A 25,071-nucleotide genomic window follows, 5' to 3' on the forward strand; every position below is an offset into this window, starting at 1 on the left:
TGTTTAGCTGAAATACATTTTAAGTCATTCAGGAAAAAAAAAACTCCAAGATAGTTAGAAATTCTCCTCTCCTCTACTTAAAATGCAGGCCATCATCTATCAATAAAACTCTTTGAAATTAACATATTACTTTGGAGAGGAACCAACTTTCAAAAGTCTTTTGAAAGCTGCCAAACACAATGACAGAAGCAAGAAATCCTCTCTGCAATGCTTCGCAGGGATAGTTTTAGAAAACAGAAGAACACAAACAGTGAAAACCTATCACAAAATAATTTAGGTTGGAGGGGACTCCAGGCCCATCCCTTGCTCAAAGTAAGGCTAACTTCAGTTGAACACTGAACATCTCTAAGAACAAAGATCCCTCAGCCTCTCTGGGCATTCCAAGATCTCACCATCCTCACGGTGAAGAATTCTTTCCTTACATTCAACTGAAATTTCCCTCGTTGCAGAATTGTGCCAGTTTTCTCTCATTCTTTTGCTGTGTCCTTTCAAAAAAGTGCCTGACTCCACTTTGCCTATAACTCATTTGGTTTTTTTTGTTTGTTTGTTTGTTTTTGTTTTGTTTTGTTTTTTACCAGAAGGTAGCTGAAAATAGCAATTAGGTCCCCCTTAGCCATCTCTTCTGCAGCTTCCTCAGCCTCTCGTCACACACCATGTGCTCCAGCCCCCTCTTCTGCTTGGTGGCCCTTCGCTGCACTGGCTCCTGTTTCACAGGATCACAGAACGATTGATGTTGGAAAGGTCCTCCGTGGATCATCTAGCCCAATCCCCCTGTTCAAGCAAGGTCACCTAAAACACATTCCCCAAGACTGCATCCAGATGGCTTTTGATATCTCCAAGGATGTCTGCCAGTCTCCCTCCAGTACCACAAAGCTCCAAACTCGACACAGTTTGCCAAGTAGATGGGAGCAAGTATTTTCCTCAGCCTGCTGGCTACGCTCTTGCTAGCATAGCCCAGTGCACAGTCACCCTTCACTGCTGCAAAGGCACACTGCTAATTCATATTCAACCGACTTGTCTGCTAGGATGCACAAGGGTGGAAATGTCGTGCTGCGCTCCAGCAGGCTTCAGGGTGGTTCAAGTCCTCCGTGAGAGCCAGGGCCTACTATTACCATGTTCCTACTAGTCCTCTAGAGAAAGCTTTGTCCGCTTTCTCATCTTAATGGGGCAGGTCTGCTGCAGACACTCACCATGATATCTCCCTCACTGTTCCCCCCTCTAATCCTGACCCATAAGCTCTCAACAGGCCTGCTGCCCTTTCCAAAGCAGAGCTCTGTACATTCAAGCGATTCCTTTGCAAAAAATGCAACCTCTCCATCTTCCCTGTTGGCCTTCCAAAAGAGCACACAACCATCCACTGCAGCACTTCTGTTGCATTAGCTATATCACCACACTTCTGTGATCCCAGGGAGCTTATAGCCCTGCAAACTCACAGAGACTTCTAATCTCACCTGGCCATTTCTCCTTTGTGCTGTGTGTTTACACACAGCTGACAGAGGCCCTCAGTCACACTGCTTCCCCAAGGGCACTGTAAGCACCTGCCCTGTTAGCACTCCCATATGCACTCCCCCACTCTGCCTCTCCATTTATCTGCTACAGAAAACAGTTAAGTTAATCTGTGACTAAATAAAGCACTGTAAAGGCATTCAAGCCTGCCTACACCAGCTAGCAACAAGTTGCTTTTTTCATTTTTAAACAAGTTGTTATTTTATTTTTCAGTCAAGACTGTGACTCATTTAAATGTTCTATATACAGGAAAATTTTACCCCGCCATCCATTTATTCACCTCAAGCACCCTAATCTAACTAAAGGAATTCCAGAAATCTGTCGTTTTCTGACTCTGGTAGAGATTGGACTGGTTTCTATAATATAGCCTCTGTGCAGCACATCTAAACAAGGTTAGGAATACAACTCCATTTAGGGTTGAATCAGAACAAATCACATTTGAGTACAGACTGCAACTTCTGTGGAACCAAGACTCTTGTATCTTTTTGGTACCAGACATAAACCTGTAACAGGTTCAGCCACAGTATGCACAAAGGACTAGAAAGGTTAGCTGGAATCCTAAGTCCATGCTGTACACAAATTCAGAGAGAGTTTTCCCCCAGAAAGAGAAAAAATTTGAAATTATATTCAGCATAAGTTCTATGGACAACAAAGAACAAACACTGTATTACATTCAGCCACATTCCTCAGACTTTCTAGTATCTGAAAAAGAAACATAACAAAACAGAGCTGTTCGCTGCATTTTACTCAATCATGTTATACAATTTATTTATCTATTCCCAGTTACTGTCTCTGCAGCTACAATTTATTTCCAGAAATATGCTGACAAGGCAGTAAGTAAAAACCTCAGGTACCTGTCTTCTGAACTCATTCCACGGGAGAGGACAGGACTGTATCTTGTACAGTTATGACTGATCATTAGCTTTTTAATCACAGAAAATCAGCCAGGCATGGGTAGAACCCTGTGTTTTTCAAGGTAGACGGGTATCAGGAACCCCTATTTAATTTGTTGTCATTGGAAGCTGCTCTAGTAGGTAAATATTATTTTATCTGAAGCATACATACTGCATACATAAATTTGTACTGTTACTGTATTTTGTATCCATAGTTAATACGGCCTACTGACATGATATTGTTTCATTCATCTGTAAATGGACAACACATTGCTGGCCAAACTGCCTGAAGTTTACCCATTTAGCTCCAAAAGATGACTTGCACCATCTACAGGTCTTACAGGGTTACAAGACTCTTAACTGTCAAATTCTATATTACTGGAATAAAAGTTAAGTCAAAGTATTTCCTAGAAAAGCACAATGACAAGCTTATTCTAAAACAGTGTCACATAATATCAGTCAAACCTAGATAGTTTAGCCTAATTTGGAGAGAGATTTGCACTGGTTAGTGCTGGATGGAGCACCATTGCTTTAATGTGGCACACTTCAAGCTAAGAAATAATTAGCGACCCATCTCTGAGACCATGGAAGCACTGCTCTCCTAGAAACAGTATCATCTGGAAAGGAACAAGAGTCCAAGTATTTTCCTCACCAAGTATCTAAAAACCCTGAATTAAAGTGCTTCTAGATTCTTAAATTAGCTATAATCTGTATTACAGTGTACAGAGAACAACTTGGCAATTCAAATATATTTTGAAAGATTTGCCATCTGTCAATATACTTCATCAGCCCCACTAACAACTTATTATATCTGTTTTTTTCAGATTAAAAGAGAACAGTTCTCTACACTTTGAACAGCTTTACGGTTGTGATAGTGTATCARTAGTTTAAGAGTGAAATACATTGCTTTTATTCCAAAGCTGAAGCATTAAATTAATCAAAGTAGCACTGAAGAGCTAGATAAAGTCAGACAGGCTTAGCTATGTTATAAAAATGCTGCAGGAATACTCAAAAAAACACTATAATGGAATTTCAGTACACATAAGTACAGATGAAAACAAACTATTTTTAACAAATTACAAATCCAGGGATTTTACAGTTGGACCAAATATAGGAGGTTATCAATGATCTCTTTCAAAGTCTGAACAACTGGATGCACCAACTTTTAAAAAAACTTCAGTTTAACTCAATTTAATTACTGCCCTTTAAATAYAGCATTTCCCTGAATACAATTAGTATTAGCCAGATAGAATCACAACACAGAATGCAGAGATGATGATCATAACTCTACAAAACAAGTCAAGTTACATTTTCTGCCTACCATCATTAAACTCCAGCTCCAGAAAGCACTGTTTCTTTTCCAAACTTGTAGTACTTCAGACACATAGTAACGAGTCAATGAGTTTGATAAAAACATTAGAACTCCAAATGTTTACTTTGGCATTAAAAAAAAAAAAAAAAGTCTACAAATGGTAGCAACAACTTTCAACACCTTAAAATTAACGTAGCCATTAAATTAAAGTTAGTTTGCATTTTAAGGTTCAAAACTGACTAAAGAAGTAGATCCTGGGCATCTAATCAAGAACTCAAGTGTAAAGCTCTTGTAATACAACATTAAGATACTACATTTAATAAATTGGGGGACAAATATTATAGCTTCACATTAATAATATTTTTAAGTGTGCTTTGAGCAACTTAGCCACCAGTCTGCAAATGGTTAGAAAAATAGAAAATATTGTAGAAGAGAAGCAGAATAAGCAAATCTGCAGAAATCTAGAGAGAAAACCACACTTTGCACATAACTTCATTAAAGCATGAATGTGCCCAAGTCAGAATTTCATTTTTGGCATTGCTGATCCATGTTAAAGTCCTACAGCATCTGAAATACAAGCCTTAAGAGAAGGTTTCAAAGTTAAATTCAGTTTTCTGGACTTTCTGCTTTGTTAATGATGCACATTAACATATATTTTACAATGTACTAACCTGACATTCACTTGAGCTTTCATGCGGTCTGGTTTTAGGTAATAAAAGGATAGCTATATTTTAGCAAGAGTTTTTTTTTTTTWAATTGTATCATTTGTTTGCATGGTGAATATAACCAAGAAACATACACACACTGTAGAAATTTGGTTTTTAAGAATCTCTCTCTGAAGCTGRGAATTATCTGCACATTTTCTGTACAAATCTGCCATATTCTGTAAAGCCTTTTATCAACTGACACCACTATTTATTAGTAGGGTAGACACATTGTGACAAGCAGCAGTATGAAAGATGACGAAAGATAGAAACGGTCATCTTTGGGCCACAATCTCAAGGCAAGATATGGTAAGAGCACCCAGCTGCAACCAAAGGCAGCTTTTTTCTGGAAATACAATGAAGTTATTACCACCTTTTTTTTTTTTTTTCCTCTTAGTAAACTAAAAGTGGCATCACGATATTATTACACAGAATGAGTATTTGCAGTATGGAAAATAATTATAAAGTGGTTGCTAAACTACCTCAGCCTGCAGCTTGAATTATTTGGACATCTAAATGCACCATATCCTCTCCCTTTAAAAGGTCATAATTGTAAAGTATTTAACTTAACAGTAACTTGCCAATTTCCATTTCACAGAGCAAAAGACTTCCTGTTCCGTTTAACTACATTGCACTAGAGGATAGCACACAAAACTGCAGCCACCATTTATAATATAGTAAGATAACAGTATTAAAGTTATTTCTTTGTTTTAGTGTTTTGCTTAAAAAGGAACAGCTAAAATAGTTACTAAATTGTATAAGCCTATCAAATATATAACACTTACCTTTCTTCAATTCTATTCTTGTCCATAAGTGGCTGTTTGATCCACTGATTAACCAGTCTTTGTCCTTGAGGGGTTCTGCATTTATTTAGTAAGCCAGCTAGTGACTGTGCAGTATTAGCGTTTTCCATAGAACTCTAGAAAGGAAAAAAGAATTGATGAAGATTACTGACATCCATCGAATGGCACTCAACTTTATTAGCTAAGAACAGATCAGAGTGTCTTCTCTGAGTTCACTTGGCATCCGTGAAAAAGTCAAATTAAATAGCATAGCACTGAAGCAGTTACACTACRTTTCCAGGAACATGGCAAGCAAGGAACACGTTTGTCTATTTTGATACTAGCTGACTGAATAAAAAAGGTGGAAATGCAGCTAGACATTCACTAGATTGTCCTTTGTAAGGTTAAAAAATAATGGTCCTGTCCATAAGGAGGGAAAGGGAAAAGAAAAAGGGGAAAAAAAAAAAAGCGCCTTGGGTTCAAGAGTTTTGGTTGGGGAGACCTTTCTTTTGAGGGAAGATGGAGGGAGGCAACAGAACTTACATATTTATGATTTTTATTCAGTCTCCCCAGGTTATCTCTGTGGTACTATAAACATCTCCAAACATACTCTGTTCAGATTATAGCTCACTCCCTACAACTTTGGTATAATTTCAACTTTACTCTCTTAAGACAACCTTGTGGATGTTTTTTACTAAAGCAAGTGAACTTGCTTTAATTTTAACTTGAAAATATCAGATCTACCAAAGAACACTTGCAATCAGAACAGCAGGCAGGCATTCAACCAGTACCAGGTCTTGATGTCTGTGAACAGCTGCAACATAAGACTAGCATTACGGTAACAGGAGATGGAGCAAGAGGGTATATTGAGGGATTTAACCCCTAGAAAATCTAAGCTCTAAAATGTATACACCTACATTCAGTGCCCTGGACAGCACTCTATCAATACGAGAAATTCCAGAATCTGAGAAAGCATCAGGAAGAGTACAGTTACCTATTAGTACCCCAAGTTTTTTAAAGCCATGTTACAAGTGACATTGGTTTTTGCTACAGGAATAACATACTTCAATATGCCCAAGTTGAAAGGCTATGTTTTCCTATGATCTTATATAATCAACTGCATCTGCTGCACCATCAGAATTTCACTTACACACTTCACAGTGACTCCAATTATGAAACATTTTGCCTCTGGCTTCACTGCCTGCCCAAGAACCTCTTCAGAGACAGCTTGACACGCAGGCCGTAACACAGCTTCCTGCTACACAGCAACCTCCCCTTGTTCTGAAGCACACGACCACCCTTGAGGACAGATAAGGCAGTGCATTTCCTATCACAGACACTTAACATCTGCAAGGACTTACAAAGAGAAGTAGCAAAGAGGTTGTCAAATTTCCTAGAACACCTCCATAAAACCTGGGAAGAGGTCCAACTTCTCCTTCACTCTCTTGTAACACAGAATCRGGAAATAAGGCAATGAAGTCAGAATACCTTTCTCCACATTTAACCACCGGATCAGATGCCAAATACGTATTTTTTCACCATAAATCCTTCCAATGTAAACAGGGGACCATATCTGTGATTTTATCCAATAAGCCTGAAATTCATGCAGACTATGCCCAAGAAAGGATCACTAAGTAGCATTTGCTAATACAAAAATAGAAGAAAAAGACTGATACACCACTGTATCAGCACAACAGTGTGAGTCCATGTTTGCCTAGGGCCACATAGGGCAGGGAACACAGGTCCGGTTGAAGATTGGAAAAAATGGTAACTTGGATTTGAAAATGCACATAAAAAGCAAAACCAACACTGCCCAGTTAACATGCTATGGTGCTTTCAGCATGTTCTTAATCCTGTTCTGCCTGCTGCAGTTTTCAGCCAGCCCTCCCCTTCCATCACAGAAAGCAGTTCTCCTGRCATATCCCTCCTCTTTCCCTATTAATTCAGATTGCTATTCCTTTTTCCAGAAACAGCACTACTGTAGAAAGTAATTGTGCTTTGGAGTTTCTTATCATGTCACATATCTATGGAACTCTCTTCTTCTCACCCTGAGTCTGCTCCTATCATTGCAGCTGTGAACTTCTTCATCTCCAACTAAAGACAAGGATAGACAAAGAATGCCAGACTCTTCAGCTGGTACAGCCATGGAGTACTTTCAAGGCTCTTTCCATATCTTCATTATACATGTAGACACTTGTTTGTAGTCACTTCCTACCTCTCTTATGATCTTCCCTTCTGTATTCAAAGCAACCTGACTGCAAAAGAAGGCTATAACAGTGGACAACAGTGTTTCTAGAACACTAGTGAATCTAATGTTTGTACAAGATAGCTGAAAAAAAGAAGGCTAAAAAGTCACCATTAATCAAGATACAAGGAGCTTTGACTGGACTGTCAGGATGTCACTTATCAAGCAGCTAAACAAGTATATTGCAAATGCTTATCAATTAAAATGTGTATTTCATACCTGGAAAAGGTTGAGGGCTTGGACAGCTGCATTGTCAAGAACCATATATTGACTAAGATCAAAAGTAGTCAGTTCAAATTGTCCAAAGTTAGACTCATCTGACAGCAGCTCTAAAAACTTGATAATAGCTGATAAGGATGAAATGGCAACCTGAAGTTAAAAAAAAATAATAATAATCTAGTTAGAAATATTCTTGAATCAGGGAGCATTTGATAAATGTACCTATAAAAAGACAAAAAATACCATCAGAAAAGGTCTCTGAGTCCAGTCCTGTGTGTGAATTCCAACTGGGACATATCTTGTTCTACAGGACCTTTTCTTCATTGGCACATTCTAGGACAATGCACTTTCTTTCTAGATAGGTGCAAGAACAACAAACTGGCCATTTGCATAATCTGATTAACAAAATAAGGTGTGATGTACACACCTTGCCAGCTTTTCAAAGCTGTTATCAATATGTTTCAGGCTAAGGAACTCAAACAAGCTATAGCAGATAAAGGAGATCACGAATAATCTGAGGACATGCTTTCAGGGTTAGTCTTCAGTCACAGTAAACATCTGATCCGGCTCACTGCATGGCCTTACAAACGCTAATGCCAGCACAAAAGAGTGAGAACACCATGACTGACTTGTTCAGCAGTAATAGACTTAAAACAATTTTAACCTGTGATGAAATCATATGTTAAGGGAGAATAACTCAGCTCATTGCAAATGCAAGCTACAATGAAAAACATTTTAAAACAAGTTAAAATATGTTCTCTCAAGCAAATTACCTATTTACAACTAAGAAAACAAACATGCTCAGTAGACATGCAGGCACTAAATTGTGTATTTCATAGAATCATAGAATCGGTAAGGTTGGAAGGGACCTCTGGAGATCATCTAGTCCAACTCCCGCTGCTCAGCAGGATCACCTACAGCATGTTAGACAGGGTTGCACCCAGGCGGGCTTTGAATATCTCCAGAGAAGGAGACTACACAACCTCTCTGGACAACCTGTTCCAGTGCTCTGTTTGAGCCATAAGATGACACAAAACCCCCAAAATATTAACATGAATAGTACTCTACTTCCAGATATGAGATTCTCTCTTCATCATGCAAGAAAATTAAAGGATTGTATTTCAGTCTTCAGGCTAGATAAATTACGAATAAGAAGCATCTCCTACATACAGTCAGTTTGCTTACTAGAGTTTAGTTCATTAAATAAGTGAAGAGTGTTCTTAATTTTTTTCTAGAGGCCTCGTGAATCCCACTTTAACATAAAGACCCAGGGGCAGCAGAACTGCTAAACACTTCAGCAAGAATTTACCTTGATACATCATGTGCCTTAGAGTAATTTCAAAGTATGTGAATACAACATAAAATAGGACTGGAAAGGGTAGGGATATCAGCTCACAACAGGGGCACACACCACTCGATATCTTAAAACAAACAAAAAAAAACATGGACCCATCAAAGAGTGCTCTGCACTAACCTGCTTTTCCATCTCTGGCAATGCTGCACTATTCATTTGTTCCTCTTTTTTCGATTTTAACAAGCGATTGAGATCCTGAATGATATCTTTTGTTGTGAATTCTGCCTTCTTTCTGTCTGTAATCAGAATTCCTCCTCTCTGAATGACCTGTTGTGCATAAACATACATAGTTATCAATTACTTTCAATTTTCAAGAGATGAGCATTCAACCCTTACAAATAAACCCCAATGATGTACATTTATTTATGGCTAGGCTGCACAGAGAATAACAGACAGGATTTTAGCCTTAGCACATCTTTTGTTGATTAAAATGCAAGTGAGACAACAGAAAAATACTACATTTTTGATGCAACAAGTAAAATTTCTTCAAGCTAGTGAATTAGTCCTTCATTTTTCTACAAATCACAGAGCCTAGATAATAAGCTCTATGCCTTTAGGGTTTTTTTTTTTTTATTTTTAGTTAAAAAGCTAAAAGCTTTCTAGATAAAATCTTTGTCTAAGCATAAGCCACGAGGCCATGGTCACAGGCAATTCTCTTACTTGTCGTAGTTTTCCCATCTCTCCAGCAGTCTCTCCTCCTGGTAGCACACACTCCTTAGGTCCTAGCTGAACCAGCAGAGCTTCAAGGTTTGAGAATTGATCGTTATCTAGAAACTCACAGACGCTCAGTTTTCTCAGTGTAGTATCAACATACCCCACTCCAACTACTCTTTGTCCATCAGTGGTAGAGAGCTTCACCCCCACAACTCCAATGGCCGTTGACATATCATTATTGGCAAAGAGAACTTCCTCAAACTGGGCAAGATTTCCTGGAGAACCCTAGTTAGGAAAGAAATGTATTTTTTAAAAGAACATGTGTTTCTGTGTGTGTGTGTGTGTGTGTGTGTGTGTGTATACACTTCTTTTTTCCCCTCAAAGGATGCCAGTGAGTCAAACTAAGTAACGAATATTCTGCTAGAAGAATATATATATGTCTTATCTTTTAAACATTAAGAATATACCTACCATCTACACAAACTCAACTATCTCAAGCTTCCTTAATCTCCCAATTTACAGCAAACAAAACAAGCTCCTCCTACTGTAACAGTAGAAAACATAGGGATCTGTAACAGATCATGTGATTTATCATTGCCAATGTCAGTCCCTGAAAAAAATCACTAAGACCCAAACTGAGGAAAACTGTACCTTGTATGCCAAATACCAGTCGTTTTCTTTGGTAGATTTACTCCCTGCTTTGTTCTTGTAAACTTCAACTCTGTAATGACGAACCAGCAGCAAATCTCTCACAAAAGATTCAAAGTTCATTTTACTAAGCACAACACTCTCCAGTTTCTGATTTCCTACAAAAAAAGGGGGGGGGGGAATAAGGAAAATAAGATATCCGGATTTCTTTCTTTCTTTCTTTCTTTCTCTCTCTCTCTCTTTTTTTTTTTTTTTTTTTGCAACTGGCATTCCCAGGAAACAGTCAACCATCTACAGAAAGGATGTTATTCTAATAGTGAATAAAGAAAGCATGTAAAACCCATGAAACAAGACAAAACCACAACACTCAATTGATTAACATTAAGAATGAATAAAGCACGCACAATATGCAAATACAAAGCAACGTTCATTGCTCAATTCCAATTTTCACTCATTTTATACATGTGTATGTAAAAAGATAACTTCCTCTCACCCTTCCCATCTTCTTATAGCATTCTTGATTTGTTTTTTCTAATTTACCTTCCACATCTTTTAATCTAGTGAATGGTGGAAGCAAACTACAGATTTTCCTTCTTGATAACCTGCTTTTTTTCCTGGATAAGCCACTTCTGTTAATGAATGCGCAAAACAGCCCGTCGCTCCAAAGACTGCTAAGACACACATGCCAAGACATCTCCCTATTGCCATAGAAAATAATATATTCTGTAAACATAAACTAATCATAAGAAAGTTTACATTAAACCTAATTTAGTGAGTACACAGTTGGGAAACTTCTTGCTTTTGCAGCTACAAAGATGCAGGCAGATGGAATAGCTAGGCAAATTTAATTTCTTACAACTGCCAAGCGGAGCAGTACCACTTCTATCTCCCTACCTCTCGTACAACCTCGGGACCAAYCTAACAACAGAATAAGACGACTGCATTACTAATCTACCCAGCCAAAAACGTAGGTTGTTTAATTTTCTGCCAGAGCAGTAAACGGAGTTAACTCAGAGTGGTGTCAGTCACGTAAGAGCTGTAAGACAAAAAAAAAAGTAAAGAAAGACTCAGGATAGGCATCTTCACATCTCTTTTCAGTAGCACTGTTAGTTTAGCTATCCAAGCAGGCATTCCTCACATTTAAGATTTTATGTACTCCTTTATGTACAAGATGTTAAACAGACAGTTCCTAATCCTAATAAATAACTCTGTAAGACATCATTTCAAGTAGGGTTTTTTTTAATTATTATTATTTTCTTTGCCCAGAACTCCAGTAACACATTTTTTGGAAGCAGGTAATTAAGCCCACATAAGTAGGTTCTTTTTGCCAGTGCAGAACTGTCCAATAAAATACATTTTTTCTTTTTTCAGATGTGACTAAATTATACACTACCTAGAGAAAAAGAAACAGATGTGTGATTTGAAATCCTTCCTGAAAGCAAAAACTGTAGTTTTATGCTGATTTTCAGCTGGATATTCTAGATAAGACTATAGTTTGCAGCATTTTAACACTGGAGCTGATAATCACAGACTTACATGTGCAAAGTTATTACTTTTAAATGCAATTCAGACTCTATATCAATGCATGTGTTTCTAGTCCGGAAGCTATTATTTCAAATCCTATACTTGAAACTATCAAGCTCTGCAAGTTCTTCATAAAGCTTTTTTTTTTTTTTTTTTTTAAGTTACTCGCCTATTACTTGCACTAGAAGGTGAAAAGGCATGAGAACATCATTCCCTTTCTAAAGCCAGTGCATAAGGCTTCAGTCAAATTTATTTTGCCACGAACTTTCCAGTAGTTTCTTGAGACAAGGAACAATACTAAGGTTTTCATCTTCTGAAAAAAAAAGATATTTTTATCTTGATGCTCACACATCTGATGTCTGACAGCTCTACTCTCTCACACCAAGAGATAAATAAAAAGCAACAGGGGAAGAGAAAAAAAAGCCTTATCTAYTACATAATTAAATATGCTATTCACTGCTGCAGGCCATCATGAATCAAGCACCTGATCATGGAAACTCCACACATTTACATTTTGCCATTATTAGTCAGTCACCTACACTACAGAACTATGTAAATCCAGTCCTCAGTTATCACAGAAATGTTATGCAATCCTTTTCATACAGATCTACCAAAGGTCTGAAAAAATGTTATTAACTGCTGTTAGTGTATGCAACAARTTTTGTTGAATTAATTATGCACATCTGATAGTCCTGCAGAGAACTTACGTCAAGAAAAATACATATGCAGAGCCGAGCTTTCTGCTATAGTTACTTTTCTACATTTGTACACCTATATCCATCACATACATCCTACTCAGGATGGCCACTAATTATCATTTCAAAGCAGTAAGAGGTTGAAAAACTAAAAGATTTGCATTCTGTATGCTTGCTTTGAAGCAGCAATGAATCACAGCAGACCTCAAAACTCAGAGACTGCTTAGCGTCTTCTCTCCTACACTTATCAGAGCAACAACAGCACAGATTACTCCAGTTACTCAGTTCACAGTGCACAGCAATCCAGTACCTCTGCGCAGTTTTAACTGCCTACAGCATAAAAAGGTGAGCACCATCTTATGCTCTCTTATCACAAAAAGGTATTTATGTTTAAAAATTGACATCAAAGATACCTTATTTTAAATTAAGATGCGAACTGCAGCAAACAAACATGAGAACAGTGTGCCGATCGAAGAAGCACACGGAGGCCTTCCTCCTGAGAGCACAGCAGCGCTGCACCTGCTGCCCAAAAGCAGCTCCTGACAGCGGCATCCAACGCACAGCCCCACGCCCCACACACGCCCCGGCTCCCCCCTCAGCACCCACGCCACCGCCGCTCGGCCCCACGCGGCCGGGCGCCCGGCCYCACGCCTCCGCCGCAAGGCCCCGGGGGCCGAACCCAAGCCACCCAGCTTACAGGGCCTGCGGGAGGGTCAGGACCCCCGCACACCTACCCGGTGCCCCGGCCAGCTGGCGGATGACGGCGCGGGTGCGGAAGAGCTCGCGGGCGGCCAACCGCGCGTCGCCGCCGTGCACCGTGTAATAGTCGCCGCGCTCGAAGAAGCGCACAGTGGTGTCGGGCTTGTCGGGCAGCGAGAGCACGGCTCGCACGAAGCCCGCCTCGGCGCCCGCACCCTCGGGCCACACGGCCTCCCGCGGCGGCTCCACCGCCATGCTGCCGCTGCCACTGCCACCGCCGCCTACCCGCCAACGGCCGCCAACCGCCACCGCCGCGCGCGCGCGCCACCCGCGCCCCACCCCGCCACCGCCGCGCGAGAGCGGCGCCACCCAATCGCCGCGCGGCCGGCGCCACACGTGACGCCCGCCCCGCCCCTATAGGGCCTCTGGGGCGGCCTCCGGCGCTCTGGAGAATGTGCGGGCTGAGCCTCCTCGCGCGCCGTATGCTGCCATGGCAACGCCGTGGCGCGGGGCTCGGCGGGGGCCGGGCTGCCAGCTTCTCGCGCGGTGCAGAGATTGATCTTGGGCCAGGTTAATCATACACCAGACACGTACAGAAGCCATATGTTTGTTTTTATACACAACCCGATGACGTAAAAAAGTTAAAGGAGTTAGGCAGGGCCTAGCTACCCTAAAGGGGGGACAACCACGTCCCCGAGTACASAGCTCCCCTCAAAGCCACTGTGTGCCTCTCTCCCTGCTCCCGGTTGCCAGATGCCCTCTCTTCCTCACAGAAGAGTGTAATTCAGGTTCAACATAAAAAAAAAAGAATAAGTAAAAATCTCATTTAGTATCTTCTTTGGGCAGACATAACATTTTCTGCGCTGTATCTTGTACAGCCTTAAAGTACCACAACTGATACAAAATTGCTCAAAACGGTCTTCTGGATTGTGAAAAGGCAGTTTTTAATCCATTTTCAATACAAGGTTGCAGTTATGCTTCATTGCTTTATTTGTTTAACTAGGACAAGCTCCAGCTTCTTTCTGAACTTTAATTAAAATAACAAAGAAAGAAGTGATATTATTCAATAATTTACAGAGTTCGCTCTTGCAATAAACCTTGCTTGTTTCCCACATAGTGTCACAAAGTGTCCCTTTCATCAGAATATATTTTAGGCAGAGCAGAATTAACTCTGCTTAATGAATGGTTTAGCTCAAGACCAGATTTCTCTAAAAATGTTATGATTTCTCTTGAATTTTGAGTGTCAAGCTTGCAGTGGCACACGATGGCGACGGGGAGCATTTCAGTTAACCACAGCCCTCCTCAGCCCGCTTAGGCAGGCGAAAAGGGGCTAAAGTAGCCAGCTAGGTCAAGTCTCCTCACTTTAGAAAAGCCACCTCACATCGTTAACTTTCCRCATCAGTCCCGTGACACCGTACAGACAGCCTCAGCTTTTCCCTCTGCACTGCAGTTAACAGCCCCTTACAGTTTTTATCAGTTCACAAAGGTGCCTTCTTTCCACAGAAAGAAGAAACCTCAGAACTGAGCCATCGCAAAATTAATCACTTCTGCCATAAAGATRCATCATGAACAAGCTGCTGCCTGAAACACTTCCATAGTGTAACTGGGAGTCTACTCCAAACTAGCTAGAAATAAAGTCACGCTATGCCCAGAAGGCCCCAAACGGAGAGGTGGGAAGAACTGGGACCATTGGGACCCTCACCCTGAGGGCAGGCAGGACACATCCTGCCCCACACAGCCCTGCCCCACGCCTCTGAGAGCCGGGATGGAGACACCCACCTCCTCACAGGGGTCTCTTCTAAACCCTGATGAGGAAGAAGCGAAGTATCAAGTCACCAGAGCTTCAGCAGCTTGCACTTAGAGTGAAAAAAATCAGCCTAAGTAACTAACATTTAGCAAATATATAGGTTTAAAAAAAAAAAATAAAGGAGAGAGAGAGAGAGAGAGAGAGAGAGAAGGAAAAGGCTCTCATAAAGTCGTACAGGTCAGGCAACCTTAACCAAGAAGGGGTTGTACCCGGCCAACCCATATTAAGCTCTTTGTGAGTAGACGGATTGCTTCTCTTTGTACGTTCTCAGGACCACAAAAAAAGCAGACTGATAAGGGAGAAGATAGGGCAAGAAATAAAAAGCGTCCTTGTACACATACTTGGGGACTAGGTGGGCTCAAGGGACCTTATTACCACCTTCAGAAGAGATAACTAACAGCCCGTAAGTTATAATTGCTGCAGGCTGAAGTGTCTCAYGCTCTCTCCCTTGGGCTGGAGACGCCCTTTCTCACTCTGTTTGCTCAAGGCAGCTCCTTGAAACACACTGTCTCATCCAGAGAAGGCCCCTGCCTAAATCAGCCACTAACGGCTCTTAATCCTGGTGACTACAGCCCATGAAAAACATGCATGCTGTGACACCCGATGTCTGAAATGTYGCTGGATCAAGCGACAGACCTTCCTCTGCCTTTTCCCCACGTGGTTCTTCTAGGGCAGCTCAGCGCCCAGGCTGCTCTGCACCCATGTAACTCCAAACCCAGATCGTTTCCCTGTTTCTGCCTTGGGTTGCTTCGTTACATCACTGCCAATGACAGAAAATGCTTCCTGCTCTCTCTCCTGCACACCAGGAGTGATGAGAATGAGAAGAAGGGTGCAATTATTAAGCACGTGGCAGGAAGAAAATGGATGCATGCACAAGACCTCAATTAATTTTGTTGCTGCCTTACACTTAACTAGCATACACAGGAAAGTTGAAATGTTTTTCAGTGAAGATACGACAATGGATATCCATTAACCACTCTACAAGGGGGAAAAAAGACAAAAAAGTAATTAGTATTCAAGTGTAATCAATGGCAGTTCTAATGCTTTTCACCTGGTGGGGATGTCACCAGAAAATCTCATGGCAGATTTGTGTGCGTGTGTGTGCACACATATAGCAACAGAGGTTTAAGAGAATGCTGTAGTGCAAAATARGAATAAAATATTAACAAATAATATTAACAAGAGTATTTGATAGTGATAAAAAGATAAGAATAGGTGATACATGCGGGAAAACAGAAAACATTGCTGTTACTTTGTAATGGACCTTACAACTTTCTTCCATGAACTTTTTTCATGCAGACCAATTGTCACGTGCATGCCCCTACTGTGTGGGCACCTGAATGCCTGAATGCAAATGCATGAGGACTCTGCAACACTTTGGGGGCTTAGCAGGAAAAAAAAAAAAAAAAAAAAAAAAAAAAAAAAATTGGGGGGTAAAGGGAAAAAAAAAAAAAAAAAAAAAAAAAAAAAAAGAAGGAACTTCTTGCATGTTGCAACAAGTTATTGCATGCCACAACATGTTATATGCTGCCTCTGCCATTACACATCACCCACTTTTTACCTGCCACCCTCTCACTGGTGTGCGGCTGCCACTGCATGTCACTGTGAGGACAGAAGGACAAGGGAAGATTTTAGCAAAGTTTATAAAATCTTGTGGCTATGGATCCCGCTGTCCCCAACATAAGAGCCACCCCTACAACATGCATGATTTTCTGCACGCCCAGCAATGATCTTCGTGATACTAGATCTTAGCCTCTCCTGGAGGTYGTTAGAATTCAATAAATATCAGCTGTAGAGTTAAGTCAGTGGAGCTGCTAGCATTTTTAATCTCTAGATTTTTTTTTCCAGGCTATTTGAAGCAGTCAGTAATCCAAAGGTACTGTATATTATGATGAACAAAGTCCAGTAGGTAAAGATATAAATAAACATGGTTCACGGTGTTGTTTGTCCTAACAAATTTGTTATGTTTGTTTATGAGAACAAGCATGCTAATGTCAATAGACCCTACATATGCAACACATCATCTTTTAATTGTTTAGCTGTGGAAACTGCACTTACACGCTACTCGTGTCTTTGGGAGAAAGTTTGATGAACTTTATTGATCATGCTTTCCCAAATATGTTATCCATATATCCGTATATATTCTCTTCTAAAAAAGTCTTTTGTTGTCTTGTGTGGTTCTCAGTAACTAATTTCACCTTCCATTTCAGCTTTCTGTAGAATGAGAATACTACTACTTACCTGTTTATTTCACAGGAGTATTGTAAGGAAATGAATAGCACTATTCACATAGCACTTTCAACACATAAGATACAATGTAACATTTATCATAGGAAAGAAGAGCTTGCTCTTTTTCCCAAATAGTAACTGTAACTACACATATGGATTTTATAAGAAAAAATTTCGCCCCACAAAACKCACTTGTATATTAATTAAAACATTMTTTCAAAAATTGATTGCATAAAAATATAGTTTTCCYCGTCAATAACAATGTTAATATAGTAACACATTATGTATCTATGTTAGTGTAATAATTTATAAGGAAGTGATAGATTTGCCCATACAAACTATTTTCTCATGTTGTACGCATGCACTAAAATAAGCATTATCATCACCGGGATTTCTGGTACAGTTTGTGTGGACATAACCTCTATCGCAAAGGTCTCATTCATTCATTCATTCATCCTCAATTTATTTAATACATTTTCAGTCTGCTCTTCTCACTTTCTGTCACAGCTGACATTATTTTACATTAAGAGAGAAGAAATATGATATTAAACTTTGTGTAGAATATTAAAGAGATTTTAAAAACATATTCCTTTGCTGAAGGAACTTAATGAATTAGACAAATGGAAACATTAAAATATTTACTTTCTCATAAATTTGATGCAATGACTACAAGTGTTTTATGAAATTMTTTTGGTTTGTTTCTTTTACAGGAAACCATTTTTTTAACCTTTATCAAGGATTTCTAAGTATTCATATAGGGAACACAATATTTTGATGTTTCATCTCTGAATATTTTGCCATAATAATCAATTTTTGCTGGCATTTCAAAACTCCTCTGAAGAAATATGAGGAAAAAACATCATATGCATAAGCAGATGATAAATCAAATTTTATTTTATTTTTTATTACCAAGTTAGCCTTCTTAAGCTATAAAGAAATACAAAACACAGCAAAGTTGCAGGATTCCTGTGCTAGTTTCTCAACTCTTTTTCCCCTCACTCTTCTACATATTCCCCTACACACTTTTATTTAGCTGGACTGTTGCACAAGTGCTAAGTTTAGTAAACAGAATAAAACAAAAACAGTATAAAAAAGTCAACAAAATTACTTTAAAAGGGAAACTAGGGGAAAATCTATTATTGAATCAACTTTGAACAAAAGACAACAATTAGCAGAGCCGAGCAGCGTGTTTGCAGCACAGTAACTGAGTTTAGAAAGAGACCTAATGCTCTCTCTTCAGTTGTTGAACTGTCTTCTATTTTTGGTGTAGTTTCTATAAACTTTTCTACCCCATTGGCTAGTTTCAGTCAAATTTGACAAAGATGACCAAGTAAGACTAAATTCTTGCAAATGTCTAACATGAAAAGCAGCAACTAATTTTTTTTTTCTTTTTCTTTTTTTTTTTTAAGATCTAAATGTCTTCACCTATTATGGGAAAAGGAGGGAGAACAGTCTTCAAACAGAACAGGACAACAGTAGCTTCCAGGCAGCTCAGCAGGTACATACCAGCCAGGCAGGTCAGCACATGTGTAGCCCCTGCCCAGCCCCTAGCACAGGACATCTCCTCCCACCCTGCAGGCCAAAAATTTAGGTATGAAATGGGGATCTGGGGGTGGGGAGGGAAACTCCAGTGTTACAATCTACAGAAGAAGAGAGGAGGGATAAAGGCCACCAAACTGAAGAAATGGAAGAAAGCAAAATATGGTATGCAGAAAGAATGAACAACCGGARGAGAGAGACAAAATACCAATGGCTCAGCAGAGCAGCTCACTGAAAACTAGACTTCATTTGTTTAGCAGCTTACAGAGCTACAAGCAGTTGAGCGTATCTCAGCAGACCGCACTCATACATGCCCTAGGCAGAAGGGAGTAGCATCTGCTGGCAGAGGGGGGGGGACTGTCTGGCAGAAGGTGTTACTGACTGACAACTGTCACTAGCCTCCTGGAAAGCTGCGATGCACTCCTGTAAATTCCGTTTCAGGATTTCTGTGATTAGCAGGAACAGTAGCTTGACAGAGCAAACTTATGTGAACTTTCCCACTTCCAAAACACACTACAGCCACCTAAAAATTTGGTATAATCTGGAGGCTGCAGGAGCTCTGTGCACATGCCAACATCACAGCACTAGATTCTGGGTGACCTAAAAACATGATGTTGCCTGCCAAGAACAAGTCCACATTTCAACATCTAACACATCAATGCACATAGGCCTGATAGCTTCCACCCTGGTCAAAGGCAGAAAGAACACTCAGGGCCTGTGACAGCAGAAGCACGTTCAGGAGTCTAGAAACTTTAGTAACGTTTCAGGAGGCTTACGCAAACTCTCTAATGGGGTATGTGACACATTTAATTTTATGAGCACAGTACATATGATATGCTACTATGTGGATATGCTACTTTTCCTGTTTCAGGGAGGGGGAACAAACAAAACACTCTGCATTAGTAATAAGATTTGTCATTCAGTTCCTTATCTTGTATCTCATTATTGCATTGGCAACAGCAGTTAGTCTTTCCTTTGTAAATCAGATATGCTGGACAGACTAGACATGTTTACTTGCTAGCTAATATATACACTGCATAGATTACTGGTTGCCAAAGGAAGCTTAAAAAACACTCTGGAAGAGAGCTATTGCTTTCTAGTGAAAGGTAGAGACAGTGCAAGTTTGGTCAGCCTCCAGGACAGTCAACAGGAGTAACAGCAGAAACCTTGCAATTGATAGCTATGCAAATCATGGCAATAGTGCAACAGCTCTTCYCCAGCAGTATAATTTGATTCCGAGTCTTCCAACTGCCTACCCCACCAGAGATGTTTTTGGTTAGTCTTAATTATAAATACATATGTAGCATTCCTGAAATTGTTACATGCACAGCATTTTTATTTTACACATATATAATATAAACAATCCATTTTATCATTTTTACTCCTGTCACACATTAAAAATGGGATATGAGATAAAGCACACTTCACAACTTCAGGAGAAATCAGACTGCAGAGAGACAAGATGTCCAATACAAACTGCTCCTTACTCGGATTTCTAGGCTATAATCTTCACTGATGGTAAGGCTGCTGAACTTTAAGTATCCTAGTTGATCAGGTATCATCAAAACAATGCAGTAGAAGAATTAAAAGCCTGTTTCAAAGTTTTATTAATTCAAGTCATAAAAAAGTTACAGCAAGTTCAAATATGTACAAAYAGCCATAAAAACAAAGCCATGTTCAATTATACATGAGCCAGGCAAATGGTCCTGTTATGACACAGCTACAAAAATCAGAATGTTTTCAAGAAAATTCCCACAGGGTTACACATTTAACCATGTACGTTCCAAAATCCTAGTAACAGCAGTTGTCAAACTTGTTTCATCATCATCATAAAATCATGGATAGTTAAGTCTGACTTGAGCAAAACGAGGCTTTTAAAATTCAACTGTCGAACAAATAGCAATAGTAGGATGGTTGCCAGCTTAGGCTTCGTTAGAGTTTTAACGATCATTAAGTGAACACATTCCCCTTTCTTACAGGGGTCCTGTAAGAATTAAGATCCATGCCTCCAGTATTTCTCTTGTCTTCTCGTTCAAATCTTGCTGTCTTCAGTTAATGCAGTTATGCATTCAATCCTCTATGCATTTCATTCATTTCCTTTACCTGGGGAGAGGTAACAGRAAGATCAATATTACTTCTATTCCTTAACATAACATCTCAAAGGTTGATATAGCTTAATACTCCAGATTTTCACTAGCAAAAGGGATTTGAGGAAATACACTTAACAGAAGTAAATATGCCAAGATCAACATTAATACTTCAGCTTTTTACAGAGCACTGGGTACTGCACAGGGAGCAGATGGCACTGTTCAGTTACAGCACTCCTTGGATTCCTTTACAAATGGTCCACATTCAGGGCCAAATACAGTATGCTAGTGCCATTTCTTACTAGTTCATTAGTAAGCAGCTCTTCAAAAGAAACTGCAGGCTCAATGGAAATAGTCTCTCAAACAGAGCTCTTCACGATTAAATAAGACTATCGGATAGCATTTCCCAAGGACTTCATTGTCTCTATTAAAACGAGTATAACAGTAGTTAGCTTTTGCCCTCCCTCCCAAAACAGGGAAATCCATGTTGCCAGTGGTCTTTGAAACTACTGCAGAGCAAACACGGTTAACTGCACAGAGATGAAAACTAGCTATAGAGTATTTTGACACTACCTGAACGCATCTGCAGCATCCAAAGCAAGCTGTTAACCTACACTGAACCTAGTTAGGAATACCAGGATTCTAGCCAAAAAGTCTCCCCAATTTCTCTATGCCATATAGTTTACCTCTGCTTTCACGTACTTCCCTTTCCTTCGTCTTGTACAGACCTGTAAAAGAAAGTAATTGTAAGGGTCAAGTCTTCACTTAAAATTGCAACCAGATGTAAATTACACTTAAACCTCCAAAATGAAAACTGTCCCTTCCCCATCCTTCTAAGGGGCAGAAGAGGGAAGGTTGTTTCTTGAGATCAGGAGGTCAGACAGGTACCCCCTGTGTCTCAATAAATACTTCGCTTGCAGTGCAACACTTCTGCCATTATCYGAAAGAGTGACAGTGTGTCCATTACCTCTTTCCCATATCCCAGTCCCAGAAAAAGCAACATAAAAACTAGTTGGAGATTTCAGAGTAAGTAATTTTCAGAGTAAGACTGATCCTATTCAAGACCCATTACTCTGGTATGTTAGTTTTTCCCAGATGCTACTGTTACCCATTCCATTTGGTAGCTTTGTTAGAACTTACCAGTACAACAATTCCAGCAACTATTGCTAGTATTACTACTACAATGACAGCAATAACACCAGGAGTCAGTGACTTCATGGAGAACTCTGGTGCTACTTCATCTACATAGTAAACCACTGTCTTCTCAAAACGCAGCATTTCATTATCAATACTGATGTTTAATCTGTCATTGTGAAAGATGGAGTCACCTTTTACCTAAGAACAGATACAAAGAAGATTTGCTAGTCACCTTGCAACAGACATCATCCAGACACTGCAATAATTTGTTTTAGCCAGTGCACACAAACGTAAAAACTTACACACACACACACACCCCAAAATAACCCATACCACATATACGACACACATTGCATGTAATTCAATATACATATTTAATCTTTGGCTGACTTGACGCATGATGCACTCACATCTTTTTCAAAGTAGTAAGCCACATCAGCTATATCCACATCTCCAGGAGATTTGCCTGAGGTATTTTGCTTCAGATCGACAGTAATGTAAGGGTTTTCATACTGCAAAAAGAAAGCATAGTATTAGAAAGGTGCTAGTTTAGATCTGACTATCAAATACACAACAGAATACTATGATCCAACTTGTGAGGTCACATTTTGAATCAAACTTATGGTTCTTGCTCTCAAAGTGTTTGCAGTATGATTCAAAATTTTTTTTAGAACTGGAGCAAAGATGGAAATCATTAAAAGACTAGAAGTGACATGCATTTTCCTAGTATCTCAGACACAGCTATTTGCTAGCTGCTCAAYGTGGTATTACTTGGAAGCGTTACTATGAAAGGCGAGCAGACAGCTCTAAGACTTTCTTTCAAGAACACACCACCCAGAGAGYAGAGGACAAGCAGAAGACAGGACGACTTCCTCTTGTACATTGTAAAGCTATTTATAGGCTCTCTGCTTTAAGAGATGTATTCCATACACTTAAGTTTTAAGTGACACTTTTGAGCGCACATGCCCAGCCACACTCTACTCATGCTCTAGTCCTGCTGTACTGCATTAGACAGACCAGACTGRAATTTGTAGTTATTCACAACAGAGAATGAAGTTCTCCCATTTTAGCAGAATTATGTGCCTCTTACCACAATATCACCTATATAGCGTCCATCCAACATGTAACGACTGGTAATTGTTTCCACAAGGGCTCTACAAAAATATTAAAGTCACAACTGTCAAGAGCAGAATCCTATTTTACACACCTATTTTCAGGTGTATGAACAACCAGTATAATTAATTCTTCTATAACCTCTCATTATTAAATAATACCAGAGCTCTATCAGCTCCTAATAGTGAAGTTGTATTTATTGAATAGAATTCCTGAGTTTTGGATAGCAAAAAAGTTTAAACAGTTTTGAGAGTTCACAAGGAGGAGCTACACAGTAGCAGCTTTTGTTCAAGAGGAAAAAAAAGAAAAAAAAMCTCATAGAACAAGAAAAATGCGCTTGTAGCTATGACCTCTGACAAAGAAAGAGGATTTTATTTTATAGCCAAAAAAATAGCTTAACTATTTTTTTCTCCTCTTGCTTCTTTATTCAGACCTGCACAGCTCCCCCCAGTCCCAATCAGTTTACCTTTTTGGTAGTTTCACATTATTACCTTCCCATTTCCTTCAACATCCGGAACTCACCAGAAGTCAAAGTAGCAATAAATCAATTGTAATAGAAATTAATCTCCTTAGTTAATTTATTTCCAATCAAAATTTAAACAACTTCTAGAAAGGACTGTATGCTATTTCTACAGTGTTCAACAAATGAGTTACAGGTCTAGCTATGCATTTTTATGCTTGTCTACAAATAAACGAGACATCTAGTAGAAAGTGTACATGTTTTCATAACATCTTACTGATGATCACCACCTACTTCTTTAAAGACTCCGTGTTCAGAGGAGCTTTTCTCTCACCATGTTTCATTTCAATGATGATCCACCTGAAGCAAGAGACAAGYACAGTAAATAGTCTTGAGAGGGTGTGCATGTAACATATTGCATACTAAACATCTAAGACTGGTGCAAAGTATGCAAAAACAAAGCAGTGAGAAAAACAAACAAACAAAGTCTCATTGTTACTAGAAGGAAAAAAAATCCAGTAGAAGAGAATTTATTGCTCCATGTTCATTCAGGCCCAGTGTTATTCAYGCAGGTACATTCTCTGTAATGCTGAACTTAACACAGGAATGCTCTTACATCATAGCACACCCTAACCTGTTGAAAGACTTACGTTGTTCTGACTAGTTGGTTGCATTTCAAGTTCGTGTCATGTTTGTCAGTTCTTCTAACACCAGCTGTATTCACACACCAGCAGGAGGTTCCATTGCATTGCTTTGCCTTGAACATGCCATTATTTTCACAGTCAGGATCATAAAGGCCATCAGTATCTTCAAAYGCCTCTTTCGGTTTCTCACGACGACCTGCTTTTGAACCTGTCATTTCTGCYTTCATCAACAGGCATTTTGAAGTCACTAAAAATAAAATAATAATAGTAATAATTAGAAAGTCATGTTATACTTTAGATCATTTCAAAACAGGTTCTAGTTGAGTATGTAAAAAGTGCAAGATTAGGTCAAAAGCAACATTTTAAGCCGTTACAGGGAAGAGTAGGGGCCTATCCAAAACGTAGRTGTGCACTAAGTCAATATGGTTGGGATAAGCCAGCTTCTGAAGCCAAATATAAAAGAAGTCATGTGTTCAGTACCACATCCAGCCACCTTCAATTCCTTCCATCCAGAGGACCATTTAGGGCTTAGCTGAGCTTGCATTAAGAGTCAGGTTTCAATGCAAGGCTTTCAACTCTAGATCTGAAGGAGGCAGGTCTTTCCAAGCAGGCTAGGAACCAGTCTTTGGGAAATCCTTGTCATTGGACAGGGACTAAACATTAAGGATGATGGGAGGCCGCCTCCGTATGGCCAAACACACACATTCACAGAAGTTGCTCAGTACGGATTATAAACCCTTATCTACCATTATCTGTCGACCTCGAACACCAGGAAGAGGCTTTCCTTTCCCTTCCCACACTACTTTTTTTTTTTTTTTTT

The 25,071-nt window shown here is 39.6% G+C and overlaps 2 protein-coding genes across 2 annotated transcripts in view; both read right to left on the reverse strand.

Annotated features, from left to right (window-relative positions):
* The window catches only part of MSH2 (mutS homolog 2), a 53,953-nt gene extending 40,418 nt beyond the window's left edge, over positions 1-13,535 (reverse strand). Inside the window, exons 1-6 of the mRNA XM_085307823.1 lie at positions 13,271-13,535; positions 10,321-10,475; positions 9,676-9,954; positions 9,136-9,282; positions 7,662-7,811; positions 5,201-5,334 (exon numbers count right to left, since the gene is read on the reverse strand). Coding sequence (XP_085163949.1) covers positions 5,201-5,334; positions 7,662-7,811; positions 9,136-9,282; positions 9,676-9,954; positions 10,321-10,475; positions 13,271-13,490 — 1,085 coding nt within the window. The 5' untranslated portion in view covers positions 13,491-13,535. The remainder of the gene's footprint in view (positions 1-5,200; positions 5,335-7,661; positions 7,812-9,135; positions 9,283-9,675; positions 9,955-10,320; positions 10,476-13,270) is intronic.
* A 6,864-nt stretch (positions 13,536-20,399) lies between these two features.
* Positions 20,400-25,071, reverse strand: part of EPCAM (epithelial cell adhesion molecule) — a 5,536-nt gene continuing 864 nt past the window's right edge. The window contains exons 3-9 of the mRNA XM_085307824.1: positions 24,258-24,498; positions 23,902-23,967; positions 23,125-23,188; positions 22,445-22,546; positions 22,038-22,232; positions 21,584-21,625; positions 20,400-20,913 (exon numbers count right to left, since the gene is read on the reverse strand). Coding sequence (XP_085163950.1) covers positions 20,872-20,913; positions 21,584-21,625; positions 22,038-22,232; positions 22,445-22,546; positions 23,125-23,188; positions 23,902-23,967; positions 24,258-24,498 — 752 coding nt within the window. The 3' untranslated portion in view covers positions 20,400-20,871. The remainder of the gene's footprint in view (positions 20,914-21,583; positions 21,626-22,037; positions 22,233-22,444; positions 22,547-23,124; positions 23,189-23,901; positions 23,968-24,257; positions 24,499-25,071) is intronic.

Source organism: Rhea americana, unplaced genomic scaffold (genome assembly GCF_003343005.1).
Source record: "Rhea americana isolate MKP2758 unplaced genomic scaffold, rheAme1 scaffold_265, whole genome shotgun sequence".
In the NCBI taxonomy this organism is placed as follows: Eukaryota; Metazoa; Chordata; class Aves; order Rheiformes; family Rheidae; genus Rhea; species Rhea americana.